General features: G+C 40.6%; 1 protein-coding gene across 2 annotated transcripts in view; it reads left to right on the forward strand.

Annotated features, from left to right (window-relative positions):
* The window catches only part of ddah1 (dimethylarginine dimethylaminohydrolase 1), a 151,050-nt gene that overhangs the window by 116,029 nt on the left and 16,337 nt on the right, over positions 1 to 18,684 (forward strand). For both annotated transcript variants that reach the window (XM_060937770.1, XM_060937769.1), the window contains exons 2-3: positions 15,982 to 16,081; positions 18,519 to 18,592. In XM_060937770.1, the coding sequence (XP_060793753.1) occupies positions 15,991 to 16,081; positions 18,519 to 18,592 (165 nt within the window). In that variant the 5' untranslated portion in view covers positions 15,982 to 15,990. The remainder of the gene's footprint in view (positions 1 to 15,981; positions 16,082 to 18,518; positions 18,593 to 18,684) is intronic.

The raw sequence follows: 18,684 nt of genomic DNA on the forward strand, positions 1-18,684 counted from the left end.
TGTAAAAAAGAAAAATGAATTACCACTGTGTTTAAAGCCACTGGATTGACACTTAAGGAAAACATGGCACTTGGTTGGGCTAATATGGAATCTACCACAGGTTGTGTGGCGTGTGCAAGTGACGGCCAAATCAAGTCTTTGTGACGTCAAACGGTGAATATCGAATACCTCTGCCGATCTGATAGTGCTTATCTAGCACTGTCCTCCTCTCTAAAATGAATTTAAATTCCTCGAAACAGATAACTCGATTCCCTCTAAAATGAATTTAAATTCCTCGAAACAGATAACTCGATTCCTTTTCCATTCTTACGAACTTTCCTCCAGCCTCTTTGGCTTTGAAGCTGCAATAGGGTCAGCATGCTGCTTTATCTTCCATGATTTGTCTGCCAGGGAAAAGCTTTTGTTAACGTCTGATCAGGGTAGTTTCCCTCTGGCTGAGCATTAAGTCTGTCTCCATTGTTTCCTTTCAGTGGCTTAACTGTGATGGATTACTTTTGCTATCTGTCTGAGGGACATGGATCAGTTGCACTTATACTGAAGCCAGTGCTAGAGCCTTTGCGGTAAACGCTGGGAGCTCTAGCATGAGGTATGCCAATGGTGCAGTAGACAGTCTAAACGCTGCTATGTTGAAGGCTAACAGGCAGGGATATAGAGATCTTGCAGTCACGTGACCGGAAAGTACACAACCCCCATCTTGTCGGTCAAAAACACCGCTGAATACTGCTGCACTCGTGTACAGAATGGATCAATTTCAACCGACGGACTACACGGCTCATTTTTCTAATGAACAGATAACTAGATATATGTCTAAAATAAACGATCTACAGATTTGTGACCCTTATGGCTTACTGGACGGAGTTTTCACGACCGGATTTTGAACTGCCAGCGGAATACCCGGACGTGTATGATTACCTCATTAACTTTCCCTCGCTGTTCAGTGGTGATGCACTGCGTGCTTATAAATCTCTGGACAGTTTTCTTTACAGAAATTCAGGATTTGTCAGCGACTCAGATGTGGCATCTTGTAAACAAGAAAATAATCCTCATTGGATGGGTAAGTCACTTAAGTATTGAATATAGCACTGACCAGCCGATTATAGAATAAGGTAATTCCAAATCGTCCGTCTTGTTTACATGGATCTGGTGTTGGAGAGGTAGAGGCTTGGCAGTGGAGGTTTGAGTAGCTGTTTTCTGAGCTTAGTCAACAGGCCGGCTCTGCCTGTAGCCTCGCTTTTGCTTCTGCTCCCGGCACCGCCTCCTTCGCTTTGCTTCCGATAACAATCCACGGAGACCCCGCTGGTCTCGCCATCTCGTTCAGAATGTTTTTTTTTTTTTTTTTCTCGTCCGGAATGTTGTGCATGCGATGGAAATCGCTACAAACCGTCATTTTCTGCTGGAAACCAATGTCCAGTAAGTCCATACGGTTGTAGTGGATATTGAAGTCCGGTACAGACTAACAACACGCAAAAATACACACAAAAAACATAAACGTGCACAGGTAGGGAGAGCTTGTAGCCACAGCTGTTGTAGTAGAATTGTATATAGTAGGGTTTTCCAGAAGAAAAGGTAGAAGTAAAAGCAGAAGTAGAACCAGAAGTAGAAGGCGGAATATGGCGTTTGACCGACACGATGGCGTCCGTCACAATCTGGATCGGCTGTGACGTCACATGCAAGTGCTCCATAGGGAGGTTAACTCAGCAGACCCGGATGGGTTCATGGTCATACACAACTATTACACACACCTGTTAACTGAAAAGTGTTCCAGGTGACTACCTCATGAAGCTGGTTAAGATAATGCCAATAGTGTGCAAAGTGTCAAGGTAAACGCTGGGTACTTTTGAAGAATCTAAAATATGAAACATATGTTCCATATGTTATTTCATAGTGTTTGATGTCTTCAGTATTGTTCTACAATGTAGAAAATAGTCAAAATACAGAAAAACCTATGAATGAGTAGGGATGTCCAAGCTTTTGACTGGTACTGTGTTATATATATTTTAAAGGACACCATATTTTTCAATGTCTTTAGATTGTTTGTATTTAAGATGAATTGATTTAATGGTAAGGTAATCAGAACTGAGATTTTTTTTTGTCCCAGCAGAGCAGTGTGTGTGTATACCTTCCTCGCTCTGGCTAATTAAACCCATCATGTACTGTATGTCATGTTTGATAACGCTTGTATACCAAAATGAAATGTACTCATCTTTCTTAAATGCACATGGAACAAGGATTATGTGCAGCTTATTCTTTGCTTACATTATTCAAATCAAGGTCAGTGAACATAATGTTTATCACAATGTTTTTGTTCTATCTTTTACTTGATTCCTAGTATCTTTGGAGGACCTCTGTAGGAACCATCCACTCATGGGATCCTGAGCGCCTGACTATTTATGTACACTCTCCTGGTCATAACCTTGAGAAAGCTGAAGCCGGCAAGCTGGTTGCCTCTTAGCACTTCCATGTGTATGCAGTCCTGTGCACTGGTTTCCAACAAGAAACCAGTGCACCCATTAACACAGTCTTTTCAGAGTAGGTCACTGGGCAGCGTATTTGGACCACTGTAGGTTAAAAAAGTTACGGAGATGGGGGAGGGGTTATTCCGAGAAAAAATTCAGGAACTTTTCTGAGAGTAAAGTCGCAAATGTATGAGGGGGGGGGAAATGGATAATCTCTGCGATTTGTAAAGGCAAGAAAAAAAAGTCACAGGTTTACAAGAAAACGGCCACAAATTTAGAAGAAACAAAACTTGGAAACAGTGTGTTTCTTGGTCAAGTTACCACACTGCTTCACTTTTCAAGGTCGGATCAACATCACACCACAGATGCCACAGCTGAGCCGAGAGTTATAGGAAATGCAGTCTTTCCTCCTCGATCACGTGATATAAAAGATTATTATACATATAGGACACTTTTTTAATGGAGTAAAACGTGTTCTATTCCCTTCTAGTGGGTTTCATTCATTTGGTTCAATAGCATGCAATATTGTTAGCATATCGCTTATCCTACGTGTATTACAGTGCATCACTCTACCTAATGGAGAATGAGCGCTGAATATGGCTTACGATACTGCATGATTGTCAAGACAGCATGACCTCACACATCAGAGCTGAAACGAATATTCAATGAGAGTTTTCTATTAACAAAGCATTTCTTTGTTTGCCAGCGCCACCTGCAGTGAATTGAAAATGCCATAAGATATGTATTACACGTTTTTCAGTCGGGCACCAACCAAACTGATGATCACATCAGCTTTTCTTTGGCTAATCAGACACAAGGTACAATGCCACTCTTGCCGGAGGAGTTGGGGGTTAGGTGCCTTGCTCAAGGGCACTTCAGCCAGTCCTGCTGGTTCAGGGAATCAAACCAGTGACCTTTTGGTCCCAAAGCTGCTTCTCTAACCATTAGGCCATGGCTTCCTGCTGTATTACATGTAAAACTTCTTAACTTTTTGTAAAACCAGTTAATCCGGGGGTGTCGTGGCTCAGGTGGATAAGGCGCCATACCATAAACCCGGGGACCTGGGTTCGATTCCGACCCGAGGTCATTTCCCGATCCCTCCCCGTCTCTCTCCCGCTCATTTCCTGTCTCTACACTGTCCTATCCAATAAAGGTGAAAAAGCCCAAAAAAAACAGTTAATCCATCGACTGTGTGTATAGTAATAATAATATTGGCTTTTTTTTTTTATCGTGGTATGTCAGATATATTCCATTCAGCTAGCATGATATTTAACTCCTCTTCAACTTGTTTAATATCATGCTAGCTGAATGGAATATATCCAATAGACCATGAGAAAAGCCAGCCAATATTATTTAACTAAAGCACTAAAAGGTTTTCAACTCCATTTCCCAGAATGCACTGCAGCCAGGAAGCTTATGATTGTTGGGCTTCCTGCATGCAATGGGAAATGAATGTATAAACAACCCAGCTTTGTTGATCTATGTCCTTTTTCATGATTCTAGCTGTTTATAACTGTGTAATTATTGTGCAAGAGCAGTTTCCCATTACTTTCAGTGCATGGATTCTTCTCATTTGCTGTTACTTTGAAACTGGCTGAGCCGAGAGTTACAGGAAATGCAGTCTTTTGTAGTCGATGACACAAAGAAAAAACTTTTTCCGAGTTTTATCTCATTAAATTTGTGACCTTGTTCTCATAAATGTGACTTTTTGCTGCAAATTTATGACTTTACATTCTCAGAGAATGTCCTAGTTTTTTCTCAGAATATTATCCCCCTCTGTGATTTTTACCCGCAAATTTTTACCTGTGCTGTCATTGGAACAAGAGGTCTGGTTTGTGGGATAAATTTATGTACAACAACCACCTTTCAGTAGAAACAAAATTCACATTTTACTCATGGCCGTAGCCAGCTATGAGGCCACTGAGGGCCGGACCTCGGTCATTTTTACAACCCCGATTCCAAAAAAGTTGGGACAAAGTACAAATTGTAAATAAACACGGAATGCAATAATTTACAAATCTCAAAAACTGATATTGTATTCACAATAGAACATAGACAACATATCAAATGTTGAAAGTGAGGCATTTTGAAATTTCATGCCAAATATTGGCTCATTTGAAATTTCATGACAGCAACACAGCTCAAAAAAGTTGGGACAGGGGCAATAAGAGGCTGGAAAAGTTAAAGGTACAAAAAAGGAACAACTGGAGGACCAAATTTCAACTCATTAGGTCAATTGGCAAAAGGTTATTAACATGACTGGGTATAAAAAGAGCATCTTGGAGTGGCAGCGGCTCTCAGAAGTAAAGATGGGAAGAGGATCACCAATCCCCCTAATTCTGCGCCGACAAATAGTGGAGCAATATCAGAAAGGAGTTCGACAGTGTAAAATTGCAAAGAGTTTGAACATATCATCTACAGTGCATAATATCATCAAAAGATTCAGAGAATCTGGAAGAATCTCTGTGCATAAGGGTCAAGGCCGGAAAACCATACTGGGTGCCTGTGATCTTCGGGCCCTTAGACAGCACTGCATCACATACAGGCATGCTTCTGTATTGGAAATCACAAAATGGGCTCAGGAATATTTCCAGAGAACATTATCTGTGAACACAATTCACCGTGCCATCCGCGTTGCCAGCTAAAACTCTATAGTTCAAAGAAGAAGCCGTATCTAAACATGATCCAGAAGTGCAGACGTCTTCTCTGGGCCAAGGCTCATTTAAAATGGACTGTGGCAAAGTGGAAAACTGTTCTGTGGTCAGACGAATCAAAATTTGAAGTTCTTTATGGAAATCAGGGACGCCGTGTCATTCGGACTAAAGAGGAGAAGGACGACCCAAGTTGTTCTCAGTTCAGAAGCCTGCATCTCTGATGGTATGGGGTTGCATTAGTGCGTGTGGCATGGGCAGCTTACACATCTGGAAAGACACCATCAATGCTGAAAGGCATATCCAGGTTCTAGAGCAACATATGCTCCCATCCAGACAACGTCTCTTTCAGGGAAGACCTTGCATTTTCCAACATGACGATGCCAAACCACATACTGCATCAATTACAGCATCATGGCTGCGTAGAAGAAGGGTCCGGGTACTGAACTGGCCAGCCTGCAGTCCAGATCTTTCACCCATAGAAAACATTTGGCGCGTCATAAAACGGAAGATATGACAAAAAAGACCTAAGACAGTTGAGCAACTAGAATCCTACATTAGACAAGAATGGGTTAACATTCTTATCCCTAAACTTGAGCAACTTGTCTCCTCAGTCCCCAGACGTTTACAGACTGTTGTAAAGAGAAAAGGGGATGTCTCACAGTGATAAACATGGCCTTGTCCCAACTTTTTTGAGATGTGTTGTTGTCATGAAATTTAAAATCACCTAATTTTTCTCTTTAAATGATACATTTTCTCAGTTTAAACATTTGATATGTCATCTATGTTCTATTCTGAATAAAATATGGAATTTTGAAACTTCCACATCATTGCATTCCGTTTTTATTTACAATTTGTACTTTGTCCCAACTTTTTTGGAATCGGGGTTGTAAGAGCTGAAAATACATTTGTATGCTAAATATTCAACTGGATAAAAAAATAAAGAATAACATTAAAATGTCTCCATAAAAAGTGCATTGTTAATTATGTTAAATGTTGATTCTGTCTTCTGTGTCTGTTTCGTGCGTGCGGCTTGGAGACCAAGAACACAAAAACGAATGAGTGTGCGACTTGGGGGAGGAATGCAGTGCAGGAGACACGTTTTTTTCATGGGAACCATCAAAAAACTTTCAAGTGCAGGAGACACTTTCATGAAGCTGTTAAATTTACATTTTCGAAGCAGCGCAGTTTTGTCCTCATTGCTTGGGCCAGATCAAACCATTAAACAAGCTTATTCGTACTCTTTCCACATACATGATTTTTTTTTTTTTTCAAAACCGATGATATTCAGTTCAAACAACATTAAAAGTAATTTCAGGAATAGATCTCTTGTGTGATGTGTAATTCACCCCTCATTTAAATATGTCGAAAATTTTTCGGCTTACACTTTGCGCATCACGGACCTCGGTGATTTTAAAATGCTGGCTACAGCCCTGATTTTACTGTGTTCTGTGGAAGCATAATAAAGTGCGTGTTTTTTTTTTCCCTCATTGTTTTTTCCCAGAAAGCAATAAATGTCTAAATTTCAGGAAGCCTGGTTGTGATCAAGATGTCTTTCCATGTTCAGCATTTCTTCTTGATTCAGTATATAGGGCATATACTTGTGCACTCGGCTTTTATGTGAATCCTTTGTATTCAGCAAATAAAGATCTGATGCCTGATTCTCCAAGAGCATATTCTGAGCAGTGGTCCTGTCACACAGGCAGCATGCAGAAAAACTACAGTATCTAGTCCACTGTACAGGACACATGGATGGAAAAGAACTAACTGGCAGATCAATAAGTTGTTTTCACTCAATACCCGTGTCTGAGGAACCCTGAAGAATGGCTTTCACCAGAGTCAGGAATGCACTTCTTTCTTTCTCTCTCACCTCATTTCTGTCCCCAAGGTCCTTTTATTGTGAGCGTCAAATGCACTTAATCAATGCCGTGCGCAATTACACAGGATACTTTATCGCACCGTGCCCTCTTCCCTCCCTCTTTTTCTTTCTGTCTAGCAGGAGAGTGAAATCCATTCTTCGTGCCCCAGCGATCGTTTGCACAGTGGAATGGCAGGAATGTACCCAAAAGAGAAAGAGAGCAGGGGGAAAGGGGGGGGTCCTGGCAGTCACTGGTAGCAGTAAAGAAGGGCACAGCTCAGCAGGGAGGCCATAATAAGGTGAAGGCCAGAAGCTCAGGCATTGGCACACTGGGATCTGTTACTGTTTGAGTGAAAGAGAGAGCTCTTCATTATCACTTGACAAGATAATGGCCGTGACAGAGAGACAGGGGTGGTCAAATCAGTAGTCCTGGGACAAGCAGATTTTGTATCCAGAATATAATTTCTTTTATTAGTGGTAAGCTGGTGGACAAGTAGGTAAAAAAAAAAAAACTACTCCTTAAACATTGGTGAAACATCAAGAGAAAATAAAGACCAGACTAAAATGGCTTATGATATAAGGAGAGAATACCATGTCCCATACAGTAGCAAGTCAAAACAATACCCAATGGCCTTCTGGCTTGCTAGGACTCAACCATCATGTACCATGTACTTGTTCATTTCACTTAGTCTGTATTAATGCACTTAACATCTGGCCAACTAGCTACAGTGGGGCAAAAAAGTATTTAGTCAGCCACCAATTGTGCAAGTTCTCCCACTTAAAAAGATGAGAGAGGCCTGTAATTTTCATCATAGGTATACCTCAACTATGAGAGACAGAATGGGGGGAAAGAATCCAGGAAATCACATTGTAGGATTTTTAATGAATTAATTGGTAAATTCCTCGGTAAAATAAGTATTTGGTCACCTACAAACAAGCAAGATTTCTGGCTCTCATAGACCTGTAACAACTTCTTTAAGAGGCTCCTCTGTCCTCCACTCGTTACCTGTATTAATGGCACCTGTTTGAACTCGTTATCAGTATAAAAGACACCTGTCCACAACCTCAAACAGTCACACTCCAAACTCCACTATGGCCAAGACCAAAGAGCTGTCAAAGGACACCAGAAACAAAATTGTAGACCTGCACCAGGCTGGGAAGACTGAATCTGCAATAGGTAAGCAGCTTGGTGTGAAGAAATCAACTGTGGGAGCAATTATTAGAAAATGGAAGACATACAAGACCACTGATAATCTCCCTCGATCTGGGGCTCCACGCAAGATCTCACCCCGTGGGGTCAAAATGATCACAAGAACGGTGAGCAAAAATCCCAGAACCACACTGGGGGACCTAGTGAATGACCTGCAGAGAGCTGGGACCGAAGTAACAAAGGCTACCATCAGTAACACACTACGCCGCCAGGGACTCAAATCCTGCAGTGCCAGACGTGTCCCCCTGCTTAAGCCAGTACATGTCCAGGCCCGTCTGAAGTTTGCTAGAGAGCATTTGGATGATCCAGAAGAGGATTGGGAGAATGTCATATGGTCAGATGAAACCAAAATAGAACTTTTTAGTAAAAACTCAACTTGTTGTGTTTGGAGGAGAAAGAATGCTGAGTTGCATCCAAAGAACACCATACCTACTGTGAAGCATGGGGGTGGAAACATCATGCTTTGGGGCTGTTTTTCTGCAAAGGGACCAGGACGACTGATCCGTGTAAAGGAAAGAATGAATGGGGCCATGTATCGTGAGATTGAGTGAAAACCTCCTTCCATCAGCAAGGGCATTGAAGATGAAACGTGGCTGGGTCTTTCAGCATGACAATGATCCCAAACACACCGCCTGGGCAACGAAGGAGTGGCTTCGTAAAAAGCATTTCAAGGTCCTGGAGTGGCCTAGCCAGTCTCCAGATCTCAACCCCATAGAAAATCTTTGGAGGGAGTTGAAAGTCCGTGTTGCCCAGCGACAGCCCCAAAACATCACTGCTCTAGAGGAGATCTGCATGGAGGAATGGGCCAAAATACCAGCAACAGTGTGTGAAAACCTTGTGAAGACTTGCAGAAAACGTTTGACCTCTGTCATTGCCAACAAAGGGTATATAACAAAGTATTGAGATGAACTTTTGTTATTGACCAAATACTTTATTTTCCACCATAATTTGCAAATAAATTCTTTACAAATCAGACAATGTGATTTTCTAGATTTTTTTTTTTATTTTGTCTCTCATAGTTGAGGTATACCTATGATGAAAATTACAGGCCTCTCTCATCTTTTTAAGTGGGAGAACTTGCACAATTGGTGACTGACTAAATACTTTTTTGCCCCACTGTAGCTAGTTATTACATTGTGTTAGCTACCACTTCTTAATTGTCAGGGCGGCTTGGTGGTGTAGTGGTTAGCACTGTCACCTCACAGCAAGAAGGTTCTGGGTTTGAACCCAGCAGCCAATGAGGGGCCTTTCTGTGTGGAGTTTGCATGTTCTCCCCGTGTCTGTGGGTTTTGTCCAGGTGCCTCCGGTTTCCCCCACAGTCCAAAGGTTTGGTTAACATGAGGCGGCCTTGGGCTGAAGTGCCTTGAAGGCACCTAACCCCCTGACTGCTCCCCGGGTGCTGTAGCATAGCCGCCTACTGCTCTGGGTATGTGTGTGTGTGCTCATTGCTTACTTGTGTGTTCACTGCTTCAGATGGGTTAAATCCAGAGAGGAATTTCACTGTGCTTAAGTGTACGTGTGATGAATAAAGTTCCTCTTAATCTAGTCAGTGTCTGGCTCTGCACTGAGAAGGGAAAGCGTGGTCATGAGATGGAAGTGTTGCATAAGATTGTACTGAATTGGCATCTTGGGTGGATAACGGATTAAGTTTTAAACGAAACTTCGTCACATGAATGGAATGGCAGTGAAGTGATGCAGTGGAAAGCATGCCATGTCACTGTTTTATAACCGCTCTAATGACTGCTGTGTGATATTACAAACCTCAGGAACTCGGGAACACAACTGACTCGGCACGTCTCCCAGAAGTCTTTGCTTCAGGCCAGGATTGTTCTGTACAGCATGGCTTCTTTTTTCATCTGTTGTATTTAGAGTACACATTTCTGAACAGATCAGAAACACCATCAGAACATTTGTGTTTATGTATGAAGATCATCAATTTGAAAAAATTTATTCCGAATGAAGAATATCAATGCTGTAATACGAGAGCTGTTCTGTTAAATCTCCATTTCCATAATAACAAGTAATCCCAGACAAACTGTGTGTAAGGAGGAGAATTAAGTGTCAACATCATGAAAAATAATTAAAGGCTTTAGAGGTTTGTCAGAATGTAGCATGTAGCTAACTTTAGCTCATCGTGGTGGTCTAGTTTAGTCACCCTGCTCGATGTTCAACTCGGCAACTATTTTATCGTAATAAATTTACATTATAGTTATTTTTCTGTTGAACAGTTCAAGTGATGGCTTGCCTTGTTTGATCAGATGGAAATGTGAATCACCTTGGCTTCAGTTCTGTCAGATTATGATTTGGATTATGAGGCTGTTTGTAAATCTCTTGTTTTCTCTTGAACAGACACTTGTATGCCGTATTGATAAAACTGAAAGACTGTATGTAGTGTTTAAATGAAGAGTGATATAGACTTTGATTACGGCTCTTCAGGGTCTCACAAACATGCTGATGTGGTTCAGACAAAATTTAACACCTTGATCTCAGCATTTGACCTTGTGTTTTGTTTTTTTGGTTTTTTGTTTGTTTGTTTGTTTTTAACTACTGTGGATTCGAAACGGGGACTCGATAAGAACCGGAATTGATGAACAGAATCAGAATAAAATTCAACTAATACCCAACCCTAGTCAATCTTTAGTAAATAATTATAATTACTGGCAAATTACAGTGGTAGGATATAGAAAATAATCAGCTACAGGGTGATAGTGGTGCTTGAAAGTTTGTGAACCCTTTAGAATTTTCTATATTGCTGCATAAATATGACCTAAAACATCATCAGATTTTTACACAAGTCCTAAAAGTAGATAAAGAGAACCCAGTTAAACAACTGAGACAAAAATATTATACTTGGTCATTTATTTCTTCAGGAAAATGACCCAATATTACATATCTGTGAGTGGCAAAAGTATGTGAACTTTTGCTTTCCGTATCTGGTGTGACCCCCTTGTGCAGCAATAACTGCAACTAAACGTTTCCAGTAACTGTTGATCAGTCCTGCACACCGGCTTGGAGGAATTTTAGCCCATTCCTCCGTACAGAACAGCTTCAACTCTGGGATGTTGGTGGGTTTCCTCACATGAACTGCTCGCTTCAGGTCCTTCCACAACATTTTGATTGGATTAAGGGCAGGACTTTGACTTGGCCATTCCAAAACATTAACTTTATTCTTCTTTAACCGTTCTTTGGTAGAACAACTTGTGTGCTTAGGGTCGTTGTCTTGCTGCATGACCCACCTTCTCTTGAGATTCAGTTCATGGACAGATGTCCTGACATTTTCCTTTAGAATTCGTTGGTATAATTCACAATTCATTATTTCATCAATGATGACAAGCCGTCCTGGCCCAGATGCAGCAAAACAGGCCCAAACCATGATACTACCACCACCATGTTTTCATAGATGGGATAAGGTTCTTATGCTGGAATGCAGTGTTTTCCTTTCCCCAAACATAACGCTTCTCATTTAAACCAAAAAGTTCTATTTTGGTCTCCTCCGTCCACAAAACATTTTTCCAATAGCCTTCTGGCTTGTCCACGTGATCTTTAGCAAACTGCAGATGAGCAGCAATGTTCTTTTTGGAGAGCAGTGGCTTTCTCCTTGCAACCCTGCCATGCACACCATTGTTCTTCAGTGTTCTGATGGTGGACTCATGAACATTAGCCAATGTGAGAGAGGCCTTCAGTTGCTTAGAAGTTACCGTGGGGTCCTTTGTGACCTTGCTGACTATTACACACCTTGCTCTTGGAGTGATCTTTGTTGGTCAGCTACTCCTGGGGAGGGGAACAATGGTCTTGAATTTCCTCCATTTGTACACAATCTGTCTGACTGTGGATTGGTGGAGTCCAAACTCTTTAGAGATGGTTTTGTAACCTTTTCCAGCCTGATGAACATCAACAACGCTTTTTCTGAGGTTCTCAGAAATCTCCTTTGTTCGTGCCATGATACACTTCCACAAACGTGTTGTGAAGATCAGACTTTGATAGATCCCTGTTCTTTAAATAAAACAGGGTGCCCACTCACACCTGATTTCAATCAGTGGGATGACAAACACCTGACTCTAATTGTACCTTCAAATTAACTGCTAATCCTGGAGGTTCACATACTTTTGCCACTCACAGATATGTAATATTGGATCATTTTCCTCAATAAATAAATGACCAAGTATAATATTTTTTGTCTCATTTGTTTAACTGGGTTCTCTTTATCTACTTTTAGGATTTGTGTAAAAATCTGATGATGTTTTAGGTCATATTTATGCAGAAATATAGAAAATTCTAAAGGGTTCACAAACTTTCAAGCACCACTGTAACTGTAACTCTTCTTCATCACACCACTCCGTCACTGATTTATTTTTAATGCTGTTCACCACTATGATGTGGTTGTTGTATTTTTATGGTCAGATACACCAGCCCAGTCTGTATCATCCGGATATGACTAATGCTATTAATTATATTAATCATTTCTAGCTCTCTGGCTAAAAAACCCAAACAAACCAGTGACACATGTTGACAGCACGAAAGGATTAAAGCAGCATGACCGCAGCAGTCAGGTTTTCATTCTAAAGAATAACAGTAAGAGAGACGACATTCATTTTTCAACATGGAGAAGTCCTCCTGCTTCTGTGGAAACCATGATACTGTGTCTCCGTGTTCATTTTCACAAAGTGAATTTATTGTAGTGCACCTGACAAAAATGTATAAAAATTTAATCATATTATAGTCATTTAGTTATTAGTTTTGAACTTGAATGAATAATTTTCTCAATTTCATTCCTTCTTTAAATGTAAAAGTAGATGACTTTACAAATGCACTTTACACGATACACAAAGTGAATAAACAAAGACACGGGGAGGTCCAATTAATTGATGGGATTTTTATGAAATTTTACTTTACATTTTGTCATATTTTGAGTAATCAGGTGAATTATTACGAAGTAATCGTTTCACTCTCATCATAGAAATGTGAATGAAACATTTTCACCTTTTGTGTTCATCAGTAAAATCCGTATCAGTAAAAAAATGATCCCTGACGTGTCGGATTTATCTTAAGGGATAAAATAGATTTTTCTCGAATAATTTCAGGGGTTTTAAAATTTTATAACGTGACGCTCTTTTTTAATCGTGCTTTTACATTTGAAGTGCTTATTTTACTTGGTGTTGTCATGAGTCTAATACCACGCGCGCACAGAGCTGTCTGTTCATAATGAATTAGATCAGCAGATAAAGAGGTCTTTACAGCTCAGCACACTGCCATGCAGTTCTTCATCTGTCTTTCTTTCGAACTGGAGGAGAGCTGTTTAAAAAGCCAGACAGTTTTTTTTTCTCTCTCTCTCTCTCTGTGTTTGTGTGGGAGTGTAGATGTACTGCGTCCCTGTCAATCAAATGCGCAGTGAAGCACTTTTACTTCAGCCATCTTGTCTGTTTTTGAAAGGCCTCTGCTGTTAAAATCACTCGCATCTGCTAATGAGACAGGCGGCTTTATCTCTGCAGCCATGAGAGCCAGTGTTCAGGTTTTAAAAGCCCCTTAATCCCTCCACATGTCGGGGACACTGATCTGAACATGAGCAAGGCTGTGTAATAACAGAAAGTGGGGACAAGTCTTATGTACACTGTCCAACTATTAATTCTAACATAGAATTTGCTTATAAAGTGTATAACTCGTCTGAATGATGTCAATATTTGTCGTAAATCACATTCTGATTTGAGGATTTTTCTTTTAAACATCTTTCGATTGACATGTTGGTTGATTTTTACTTTGGTTAAAGATTCCCTGCATTACCCAAACAAAAAATTCTGAGACATAGATCTGATGACCTTTGACCCTCAGACCCTGAAAACAGGGTTGGTACTGTACCCTCTCACTGTGTCTGCTGCATGAGCCAGCTCTTTCTCCCTTTCTCTCAGTAGTTGCAGTGTGTGTGTGTGTGTGTGTGTGTGTGTGTATGTGTGTGTGTACACATGTGAAGCAGGCGTGTCTGTTAATGTGGGTCGGTGGGTGGGCAGCTGCCTTGCACTATCTCAGGAAACCAGGGCCCCTGCGGTCATCATGGTAGCATGCCTGCGTGATGACATGCTTGGCTCGACAGGAGCTGAAGCAGAAGCGTTCGATTAGCAGTGCGATGACCTCATTCCCAGATATCGCCGTGGAAACACTGATTCGCTGCTGTAAAATCTGGGCCTCTGAGAGTAGCCAAACGGGGCTATAAATCAAACACGCATGCAGACAGATGCGCGCGCACACAAACATAGAGTGCACAAACACAACAGATGTGTTACTTTATCAAGATCAACTTACAAGTTCTTACCTCAGAAGGATCCAAGTGTTTAAACTGAATTTCTTCTTCTTTTTTTAATTTTGGTCATTTTTTCTTCTCTAGGTCACTTCGTTTGGCTTCTTTTCTTCATAAAAACTTTTACATTTCCTTTCACAATGACATCACCCCCAGGTCCTGAGTGATGATCTCATCTAGATATCTTGGACAGCCTGGTAACATTTTGTCAAACGCTGCTGAGGCTTCCAAAAAAGCAGACGTAATCGTTTTTCTTTCTAGACCAGAGGCTGAAGAGCGACAGGAAGAAAGTCTGTTTCTTACCAAAATACAACCTTTTTATCAGTTTATCACAATCACATGGAAAACGTTAGATTTGAGATGTTGGAATAAACTCGCTCTTCTCTAGAAGTGACAGACACATGTCACACCACCTTCATTAGAACCGATGGCCATATTTTATACATTATAGGGTAGAGTGTTTTGACAGAACCTACAGCCATGCTTTTCACTGTGCTTTCAGACAAAATGAGCCGTCCAAACTATATAGTGAACAGCACAGAGGAACCAAGCAACCACACCAAATATTTAGATAGAAACCTGGACAGAAGGACTTTTAAGATGTTTACAAATCATGCTTTGATTTCCAGGCAGCACGGTGGTGTAGTGGTTAGCACTGTCACCTCACAGCAAGAAGGTTCTGGGTTCGAGCCCAGCGGCCGGCAAGGGCCTTTCTGTGCGGAGTTTGCATGTTCTCCCCGTGTCTGCGTGGGTTTCCTCCAGGTGCTCCGGTTTCCCCCACAGTCCAAAGACATGCAGGTTAGGTTAACTGGTGGCTCTAAATTGACCGTAGGTGTGAAATGTGAGTGTGAATGGTTGTCTGTGTCTATGTGTCAGCCCTGTGATGACCTGGCGACTTGTCCAGGGTGTACCCCGCCTTTCGCCCATAGTCAGCTGGGATAGGCTCCAGCTTGCCTGCGACCCTGCACAGGATAAGCGGCTACAGATAATGGATGGGTGGATGTTTTGATTTCCAGTTGATGAAGCCTTTTTATGGAGTTGATGATAATATAGAGCTTGTAGAAAATAGGAAGAAGAATGATCTCACCATGTTATGTTACAGTTGAACCAATCGTGAGGCTTGTTTTTTGTCTTAAGGCATTAGCTGGCTTGGATCAGTCAGGTTGAAATTTTTTTTTCATAATTTTCTGTTGCACTGCTATTGAAAGCCTGTGTGACACATTAAGGCTCTGTCATGTATCATGTCCATAGAATGAACCAAAGACCTGGACCTGAACAGTTCACTACTGAAGAACAGGCTGCAGTTCTGGGCACAGCCCAAGTCTGCGGTTCCAGAAACCACTTTTATGACTGTGTACAATAAAACAGCTGGAAAGAGCACAATAATTACTCTGGAAAGTATCATTAAAATGGACAGCAATGGAAAAATATGCATCTCGGAGGAAATGGACTGGAATGAAATGGACTCAATACAAATATATTTGAATGTAATCAAATGTCCACTTTCTTTTTTTCAGACCAAGGCCATGAAGGACGCTTTGAAAGAGCTTGGCCTGAACATTGTGGAGATTACAGATGAATTGGCTACGCTGGATGGAGGAGACGTTCTTTTTACAGGTACTGACAGCAAATCGCTGTTAATATTACACGTCATTTAAGCACTATCACATGAGAGGGAGTGCTGAATATGTTGGACTGAATATGAGCATGGCTGTGATTCGGTCATAGCTAATCACAGTCGTGCTGATATTCCATACAACGGTACAGCCTCGAGTGTGGTATTGCTTTTATATAACAGTTCTGTAAACAAGAAATTAATACTGAGTGACATTTCAGACGAAACATGGCCAAATGTTGTTTGTTTTTACTTCACTAGCAAAAATAGATCGCTCACTTCAGGGTGTAACCCGCCTCTCATCCGTACTCAGCTAGGATTGGCTCCAGCTTCCACATGACGCTGATGGATAAGCGGTATAGATAATGGATGGATATTGATTTGCCATTTCTGCTAATGATGTCACTACTACACTAATGTAGTATCCGTTTCAAACTAGGAAGGGGAATTTTACATGGCGAACACAGACGAGCGCAGTGATGCACACAATGTCGTTATAATAAATATCGGCTCTCCTGGAACTCTGCTCAACCACTCAAATTAGTGGACCAAAACTAACTGTTGTGTAATATTACATTATACAGTGGTACAACCTTGAAATACCAGTGATAGCATGATGATGATGATGATTTTACCATACAGTTCATCACAGCACTTGTACCGTATAGACGTACTTGCTTTGTATTGCCTTCATGTCATGAAAGGGTAACTGTAAATACCTTGTTCTGGTTGGGAAAAACCTTTCATTTTGCCATCTGAGTGTGAATTTCTGACAGCCCTGATTTGTCAACCAAACCCACAAGTGAAGCAGTTGGCATGGCTTTTGTTACTGCAGCCAACATTCCATTCATCCAGTGCATTAATATTGTAGAACAGTCATTTTAGTTTATTATGAAAAGTAACTAAATATAGGACTACCCAGCTGGCCAAACTGTCCTGATATTTAACTTGAACACCGCTACAGTGTAAATGATGTTAGCCAAGATTAAATTTACATAACCATCGTTTTGTTGCAGTTGCTTCACATAACCAACTGCTTCACTTGTGGGTTTGGTTGACAAATCAGGGCTGTCAGAAATTCACACTCTGATGTAAAGGACACGAGAATGCCTGGGCACTTTTTAATTTAGAATAATCAGAAGTTTTCCCATTTTTCCAATGTGAATGTACTATTATCCCTGAATGTCCCCAAGGAAACCCTGCCAAGGGAGAAGAAACCAAGATTCCACAAGGGGAACTTCATATTTCTCTTACAGGAACTGGAAATCAAATCAGTTGCTTCATTCCTCTAACCAAGGAGACACTAATTTTTCTCCAGTCAATTACCTAGTCAGTCAGTAAAATCACCATCCTCCCCCAAAGTCATTCATTCAATTCTCTATCTTTATTTACACAATCACTGATTGATATAAATCAAATATATCCCCATTTATTCTGTCCACGTTCACTGGATATGAGCAATTGCATGCTCTTATTGGCTACTCTACTACTAGGCTATCAGCTCATATACCGTGAGGAGAGAAAAACACAATGGCAGAGCATATCAAGTCAGATATATCACTTTTTATCAAGTATTTAAAAGAAACAGAAATGGCTAAAAGAATATAGGCCCCCCCATATCTTCTACCCAGTCAGTGGTGGTAATGCACCTTTTGAGTTGGTTTGCCAACCACCAAAAAACCCTAAAGAAGAAAAACAAAATGTTGGAACGAGTTACTGAACCAACCAAGGACGAAATAAAAACCCTACTTGAAAACAAAACTCCAAAAATTACAAAAAAAGCAACAAAATATAGAATGAAAGTATTTGATGGTAAGAACATATCTTTTTTTTTTTTCCAGGAATTATTATTATTATTATTATAGCATTTTTCACAAATTATTACCGTCATTTCGCCGGTTTGTTTACGTTCTAAGCGGAAATTATTTTATCGGACGTTTTGTATTAAGTTTTTATTTATCGAATTTGCAAAAAATAAAAATGCTCTGTTTCTCAAAATCCAGTGAATGTGGATAGAATAAAAGTTATTCCACTCAGTCTCATCAGCTATCAGCTCATGTATGACTCGATTTCGTGGAATAACTGTTAAGTGTTTCTAATTATATTATAAATGTTACAGTCCAAATCAGTCCTTTAATCAAGAAATACTGTACATACTAATCAGTGTGACGTTTGTCTACTACTTCCACATTACTAACTGTAGTCCATAAGGTGGACCAAGCATAATGCTTTGTACATTTGTGACATGTGTATCTCATCCTCACACAATTCCAGCATGGCTATAGGTTTTCATTCCGGCCAATCAGGATCATGTCTCATTCTAGTTGAACTGTTCTGAGCCTAAAAAACCATGATTGGTTGGGATTAAAGCTACACTTGTGAAGAAGACTTACCATTTCTTATGCAAGGAGTGTAAAGTACAAGTGTATCTCTCTGTAGGTCAGGAGTTTTTTGTGGGGTTGTCAAAAAGAACTAATCAAAGAGGGGCAGAGATCCTAGCAGATACCTTTAAGGTGAGTATTCATTTGTAGATTTTCACTTCCTCAAATGTCCCACAATTTGATTTGGGCTTCTCTATTGTAATGAACCCTGTTAAGAAGCCATG

Source organism: Neoarius graeffei, chromosome 13 (genome assembly GCF_027579695.1).
Source record: "Neoarius graeffei isolate fNeoGra1 chromosome 13, fNeoGra1.pri, whole genome shotgun sequence".
NCBI lineage: Eukaryota > Metazoa > Chordata > Actinopteri > Siluriformes > Ariidae > Neoarius > Neoarius graeffei.